Genomic DNA, 7,566 nt, shown 5'->3' on the forward strand with positions numbered 1-7,566 from the left:
GTGTGTCCATCCATCCATCCATCCCTGTGTGTGTGTCCATCCATCCATCCATCCCTGTGTGTGTGTCCATCCATCCATCCATCCCTGTGTGTGTGTCCATCCATCCATCCATCCCTGTGTGTGTGTCCATCCATCCATCCATCCCTGTGTGTCCATCCATCCATCCATCCCTGTGTGTGTGTCCATCCATCCATCCATCCCTGTGTGTGTGTCCATCCATCCATCCCTGTGTGTGTGTGTGTCCATCCATCCATCCCTGTGTGTGTGTGTGTCCATCCATCCATCCCTGTGTGTGTGTGTGTCCATCCATCCATCCCTGTGTGTGTGTGTGTGTGTCCATCCATCCATCCATCCCTGTGTGTGTGTGTGTGTCCATCCATCCATCCATCCCTGTGTGTGTGTGTGTGTCCATCCATCCATCCATCCCTGTGTGTGTCCATCCATCCCTGTGTGTGTGTGTGTGTGTGTGTGTGTGTGTGGCCTTGTGTGTCCAGCCTACCTGTGTCCCGAGCCTCCGTCCGGTCCCGAGCCTCCGTCCGGTCCCGTCCCGTCCCGAGACTCCGTCCGGTCCCGTCCCGTCCCGAGCCTCCGTCCGGTCCCGTCCCGTCCCGAGCCGAGCCTCCGTCCGGTCCCGTCCCAGGATCACCGCTCTTCGTCGGCGCCCATTCCCCTGTTCAAATGCCGCGCCTCCCTGTCTGTGATAGGCGGAACACAATTTCCCAGCAGTCTGTGTTCCGCCTATCACGGACATCCTTTCATCCTCGTCCGTAGTACGAGGATGAGACGATGTCCGTGATAGGCGGAACACAGGCTGCTGGGAAATTCAGTGTTCCGCCTAGAATGGCCGCTGTCTGTCTGCTCGACACGCTGATCGAGCAGGCAGACAGCGATGACTCGAGTATAAGCCGAGGGGGGCACTTTCAGCCTCAAAAAAGAGGCTGAAAATCTCGGCTTATACTCGAGTATATACGGTAACTTGATTTTGCAGGTAAAAAAAGTGCATTTATTATTGTTCTATACTACATCCTGCAAAGCGTCGCACCTGTCAGTGTAGCATGGGTGCAATGTCAGACTCCGGCAGACACACTCAGTACATATCTCCATACAGGCAGACAGTTACTGAAGTACATGCATCGATGAGGATGCTGATGAGTTCATTTAGAACTGCAAGCTGTCTGTTGCCATGGCAGATGGGAATTGTAGTTCGTTCAGATCCCTGTGAATGAATGAAGTGGCTGTGTGGGAGGAGCCATGCTGTTTTTTTTAACTACTACTTCAAGACCGCAATACGTATATATGCAGCTGTCAGCTATAACACCAGTAATGTTTTTCTCAGCCAGCGATTGTTTGTACTAAAGGCAATCGGAGCAGCTGATTAGCCACTGGATCACCTTTAGATAACTCCGGTGTTTCTCAGGCTTGACGTTCTCACCGGGGAAACAAGGTCGAGATAGACCAGATAGTCTCTGATCGCCTCTATAATCTGTCTGGAAATTAAGTAATGACCTGTGACCTGTTTTATTGTTCTCACAAGGGATGTTTACATTTCTTGAGATAGTAATACAAGTATTAAATATTATTTATATTAAATTATTTTTTTTAAAAGTAAATTTTTTTTTAAAGCACCCCTGTCCCCCAATGCTCGCGTGCGAACACATACGCAGGTCACGCATGCATATGTAAACTGTGTTTGTACCACACGTGGGGTATCGCTGTGAACGTTATAGCAAGAGCAATAATTCTAGCTCTAGACTTCCTTCATAACTGTAAACTGATAACCTGTAAAAAAAAAAAAAAAAAAAATGAAAGTGTCTATGGAAATTTTTAAGTGTTATAGTTTTCGCCATTACACAAGCGTGACATGTTGGTTATCTATTTAACTCAGCGTAACATCATCTTTTAAAAAAGTTGGGTTATATACTGTGGGGGGATTTTTGCAATAATATTCATTAAAGTCTTCTTTTTTTTTTTTTTTTTTTTCCATAAATATTGTGTTTAAAAAAAATGCTGCACAAACACCGGGTGACATACTATACCACTGAAGCACAATTGCTTTCCTGGCAATCACCGGTTACCCCAACTCTTGATAAATGGAAGTCTATGATAAACAATGTCCTTCCGCTACAAGGCTACTTGAATGGGTAGAGGCTTACTGATTTTGACAAAGTCTCATCTCCTGGGTGAGGAACTCTGGCAGGGAGACCCAGGTCTGGTCTCTGAATATTCTTTTATAGACCTGCCTGTATTGATATGTAAGCGTTGTGTTGAAAAAATCATCTTTATTCTGTCTGTCTAGAAACCTAGTAAGTTCCCTTCCTTCACTGTGATCTACCTCTAGTGATCAAAATATGTCTTGGGTTATTGTCTGTATTGTATACATTATTTGGGGATGTGCAACTATGGGTCCCTCTCTGCCATGAGATGTAATTATCCAGACCTCTCTGATTTATAAAACTAGCAGTTATTAAGGTTGTTAGAGGTATCTTTTGTCTGTTGTTTTGTACTATATTATTGTAATCCTATAATAACAGAATAGAACTAAATATAAAAACAACTTTAACACTGTGTTGGAAGACTACAGTGCTATACGCTGCATGAGTATACTGCCTATGCACTGCTGACCTCACTTTCTTCTTTTCCAAGGCTATATTGGTGTGGTGAAGGATGCGACAGAATCCACTGCTCGAGTTGAGCTGCATTCCACTTGTCAGACCATCTCAGTGGACAGACAGCGTCTAACAACAGTGTGAGTAACACATTTTGTGATATTTTATGGTGGCGTGAGAATGTGTGTTTTTATTTTTTTCAATTTTTTTTTGCAGTCAGATTTGGAGATTTTGTTTGTAGAACCAGTAAGGTCCTGTGCTTTTGGCTTTTCTTTTCTTCTTTTTTTTCAATTTTTTTTTTTGTGTTTTGCTTTTCCATACAAGTCTATAAGAATACAAAACCCAACTGAAGGAGGTCAGAAGGCGGTCATATGCGATTATCAATTAATTCTGAATAATCTCAGTAGTGTCTGAAGCTCATGTCTTTGACACAAGCCCATATGTTTTTTCTGTATGCTGTAAAGAATTATTGTATCTCTAATTCTTAACCGTGTTGGTACAAAGGTTGGAAATCTGGATGTAAATTTTATATCTTTCCCACTGTATGGGTCGATTTTTTTTTTTTTTTGCTGTTGGAAGGGAGCACAGGATTGTTGCCTTGGTTCTTACTATTCCTGTGCCGTCATTGGTGTACTTTGGCTGCTTGTTAGCATGTTGCTGCAAGACTGTTCATAAAATAGAAAATGGCATACTTTATATTTACACGGACTCTCTTCTTTTAGTGGCGCTCGTCGCACGGGAGGAATGACTTCTACTCATGCCAGGACTCCAATTTACGGTTCCCAGACTCCCATGTATGGTACTGGCTCCAGAACACCTATGTATGGCTCACAGACTCCAGTGCACGATGGTAGGTTGATTCCGTCCAGTTTTGTCTCTGACCTTGCTGTATACCTGTTTGTTTGTTCTGTCTGTGATACCTCTTATTGTCTTTGTACAGGAAGCCGAACACCTTACTATGGATCCCAAACTCCTGTACATGATGGAAGCCGAACCCCTGCGCAGAGTGGGGCCTGGGACCCAAATAACCCCAATACACCTTCTAGGTATTTCTGCTATAAGATTATCTTGTTTTAATTTTCTGCCATGATTCTCCTTAGGGGAGTTGACAAACCAAGCTGTTCCTTCTTTACTAGCATTTAACACAAAACTGTTAACTTCTTTCTCACTGACAGGGGGGCGGATGAAGAATATGATTATAGGTATGATGATGAACCATCTCCTTCTCCACAAGCCTATGGTGGAACCCCCAACCCACAGACTCCAGGTTACCCAGATGTGCCCTCTCCACAGGTCAATGCCCCTTACCACCCACAGACACCTGGGACTCCTGCCATGTAAGTAAAGATCGGTATGACATGCCTTTTTGAAGGTTTCTATTTAGTTGTTGGTCACATTCAACTGGACTTGTCCTGTATTAGGCATTTTCCATCTTCTTTAATGCAGGGTTCCACTCGTTCTTGTTTTTTTTGTTTTATTAAAAGTCAGCAGCTACAAAAAGCTGGGCGTGCATGCGCGAGTCACGCTGCGTGTCCTGATTGGCTGAGCAATCTTCTGTGACCTGTCCCATAAGATTGTAGGAAGGAAACAGGAGGTGTCGCCCAGACGACACGAGCAGAAGTGGGAGCTGGGTACCTGTCAAAACTCGGTACACCCTCACCCCCCAAAAAAGACATGCCAAATGTGGCTTGTAAGGGTGTTAGGAGTCCTAAAGCGGAAGTTCCACGTTGTTACAATGAATATATACATACCTCAGCATTTATATTGAATCGCCATGGAATGTGTTGTCAGGCACACTCTGACCAACATTAATTTAAGGATCTTTGCTCCAGAATCAGTGCTATGCAATAATCCCAGGGACCAGTCTGCTTTCAGCAGTTTGCTGCTGCCAGACCAGTGAAAGATGATATCTTGCTTTGTAAAGTAAACTTTATATTACCCTAAAGTTACTGTTGACCACATTCTGAAATTTGGCCATGCTTTTTTGCACTGTAAAATTAGATGACAAAATTTATACTTATAGATCTGTATTGTGAGTATTCGTTAAATGGCATTGAATCTCTTCTACCACAATGTATTTTATTAGTCATAGCCAGTTCTGGAAAAGGTCAATAGACAAGAATTACCTGTCATCGCCTCCATCTCTAATCACTGCTCTCCTGTCTTCCTTAACAGGTACAATACGGACCAGTTCTCTCCCTATGCTGCTCCCTCACCACAAGGGTCATACCAGCCTAGTCCCAGTCCACAGAGTTACCACCAAGTGGCCCCGAGCCCAGTGGGCTACCAGAATACCCACTCCCCAGCAAGCTACCATCCAACCCCATCACCCATGGCTTATCAAGTAAGTTGTAACACTATATTCGCTGCTGCTTTGTTTTATCTATAACCTTTTTGCTTGTAAATCTTTAATTGCTCCTAACCTTTCCTCTTCTTTTTTCACAATTCTTTGTGCTGTGCTTGTGAGCCCTGCTCACTTGTTCCAATCCTGCTGGTTATACAGACAGAAGGATTGTTAAAAATCCCCCTAAACTGCCTGTCATTGGCAGCAATACACACACCCGTGCTAACAAACAACGGGACGTAACGTGCGTTGATGTCAGTGCGTTGCTCCTCCCAATGTGTTTTGTCACAGTTTTGACGTCTCCTTGGGGTACCTTCTACCTTTCATTGCTTTCACTGTTCTTTAAAACTAACTGAATTAAAGAATTATAACCCAAAAGAGTGTGTCAATTCAAATTTGGATAAAGGTTTAAAATACCTTATATTGAAAGGGGGATACATATCTTGAAGTGCAGCCAGTCCATGTTGCATACTTTATTTTTTTTATTTTTTTTATTTTTTTATCTGTTTATTTTGATGTTTAAAGGTGACATTGGGAATTTCCTCTTTTGTCTTTTAGGCAAGTCCTAGCCCTAGTCCTATGGGTTATAGCCCTATGACCCCAGGTGCACCTTCTCCTGGTGGATACAATCCCCACACACCTGGCTCCTCTATAGAGCAGGTCTCCAGCGACTGGGTTACCACAGACATTCAAGTCAAAGTGAGAGACACATTCCAGGACAACCAAGTCGTGGGACAGGCTGGGATCATTCGCAGTGTCAGTGTAAGTTATCTGTGGCAGAAGAATGCAAGTAGAATTATGGCTTCCTGTTAAAAACGATGTGCATGTGCCGCAGAACATCTCCTGGGTCCCCCCTCTTGGTATTTGTTTAGTCTGTCATTCAGAAACTTTGTTATTCTTCAGTAGATGACTCCGTAGATGCTCAGTACATTTACAGCATATATTGCAGTCCAGTCATGGATGAAGGGTCTCTGGTGTAATATTTGATTTTTCTTCTGGTTTTCAGGGTGGACTCTGCTCTGTTCTGCTACAAGACAGTGAGAAGGTGATCAGTCTCTCTGGTGATCACCTGGAGCCAGTGACACCCACCAAGAACAGCCGGGTAAGTTCAGTGCCTCCGCCACATCAGAGCATCTTGTATCGTTGTATACCATTGCCATGTTAAGGCTAGCTGCTAACCAAGTCGCATGGTCTACACAATAACAGTGTTAGAAGCTAAACATTATTTAGAGAATGCATGATGTGGGAACAGTTATTTTGCTGTATTTTGATGTACTGGCTTCATCTGGGACTAAACCAATTCATATGCTCTATTTCCAAGTAGTTAACCACGTCGCTGTAATCTGATCAGATGTGTATGCTCTGTAGCCTAGCTGACAAATAACCTGCATGCAACAGCTTACTCATTTTAAGGAGTGCTGCCTTTCATATAACAAAATATTTTCTGCTGGCTTCTCAGCACTTTATTCTACTTTTCTATGTTCTTTCATACTATAGATATGAACTATACTATACCATATTTTAAGGGGGGATTCTCCTTGCCTCACTTGACTTTTCCTTTCTTAATATATTTGCAGTGGATTTTCTTGTCACATGATTCTACGAAGGATCTGCCCTTAGTTAGTATCCATATTGACCTGTGATCTGGAAGCCTGGATTTTAGTGCAACTTAAACTTTTAATAGCCCTAGCTGGCAGAGCATAATCTGAGTGCAGAATACAGCAAAAAGTTACCTCTGTTAAGGCTGCTTGCATATTGAGAATTAGATCTGGTCTAATTTTTTACTGTTGGATATCAGAATAGATCTCAAAGTCTCTCACCCTCCCTCTTCCTTACAGGTGAAAGTCATTTTAGGGGAGGACCGCGAGGCAATGGGCATTCTTCTCAGTATAGACAATGATGATGGCATTGTACGTATGGACCTGGATGACCAACTCAAGATTCTGAATTTGCGCTTCCTGGGGAAGCTGGAGTCTTGAGGCCTCAAACATTACTCCTGTCCTGACAGAATGAGCCTCCCTTCACCTCAGCAGATTCCACAAAAGCAAAGTTTAGACTTGACTCTGTGCACCCCCTGAAAATAAACTTTTTATCCAGGAACAGAGTTGTAGCAGACCGATATATCGATGTCTGCACTTTCTTCACATCCTCTTACAGCAGATCTATTTCATGTATGTCATTTTCAGTTTGTGTTTTTATTTTCCATATCACCTGTTTTCTCGTATATTAGATCATGATGTGTATTCTCAGGTGGGTTATCCACTGTGTAATATTTATATAGTGCAGTCAATAAACCAGAGGGAAAGGTGTGTATTTCTCCTCTCTTCTCTCAACCCATAATATTGTAACAAGGATTAAAACGGGGTAGGTCAGAAGGTGGAACTTGCATCTGCATTGACTCACAATCAAGCGAGAACATAGCTGTCAGGAATAGTAAAACCAGACTTGCAACATTGTACAAGTTCAAGACACACCACCTATTAGTCAACGTCACCTACCGTTTGTGCCTTGAACCGGTAAAGTGGAGCAAATGACGGCAATTGTGGGTCATCTGCACGACTTGTCCTGTACTCGTATATCTTTTTAAAGGGGACAGCGCTGGTCCTTCTGAGAAAG

The 7,566-nt window shown here is 43.1% G+C and overlaps 1 protein-coding gene across 2 annotated transcripts in view; it reads left to right on the plus strand.

Moving 5' to 3' along the window:
• SUPT5H (SPT5 homolog, DSIF elongation factor subunit) overlaps positions 1-7,259 on the plus strand; it is a 38,946-nt gene extending 31,687 nt beyond the window's left edge. For both annotated transcript variants that reach the window (XM_077480018.1, XM_077480026.1), the window contains 8 exons: positions 2,644-2,746; positions 3,329-3,456; positions 3,547-3,652; positions 3,782-3,943; positions 4,782-4,950; positions 5,509-5,712; positions 5,957-6,052; positions 6,789-7,259. In XM_077480018.1, coding sequence (XP_077336144.1) covers positions 2,644-2,746; positions 3,329-3,456; positions 3,547-3,652; positions 3,782-3,943; positions 4,782-4,950; positions 5,509-5,712; positions 5,957-6,052; positions 6,789-6,929 — 1,109 coding nt within the window. In that variant the 3' untranslated portion in view covers positions 6,930-7,259. The remainder of the gene's footprint in view (positions 1-2,643; positions 2,747-3,328; positions 3,457-3,546; positions 3,653-3,781; positions 3,944-4,781; positions 4,951-5,508; positions 5,713-5,956; positions 6,053-6,788) is intronic.
• Positions 7,260-7,566: the final 307 nt, after the last annotated feature.

The sequence above is a fragment of the Lithobates pipiens genome, unplaced genomic scaffold (assembly GCF_037356315.1).
Source record: "Lithobates pipiens isolate NorthernLeopardFrog02 unplaced genomic scaffold, aLitPip1_a1.2 Scaffold_1, whole genome shotgun sequence".
In the NCBI taxonomy this organism is placed as follows: domain Eukaryota; kingdom Metazoa; phylum Chordata; class Amphibia; order Anura; family Ranidae; genus Lithobates; species Lithobates pipiens.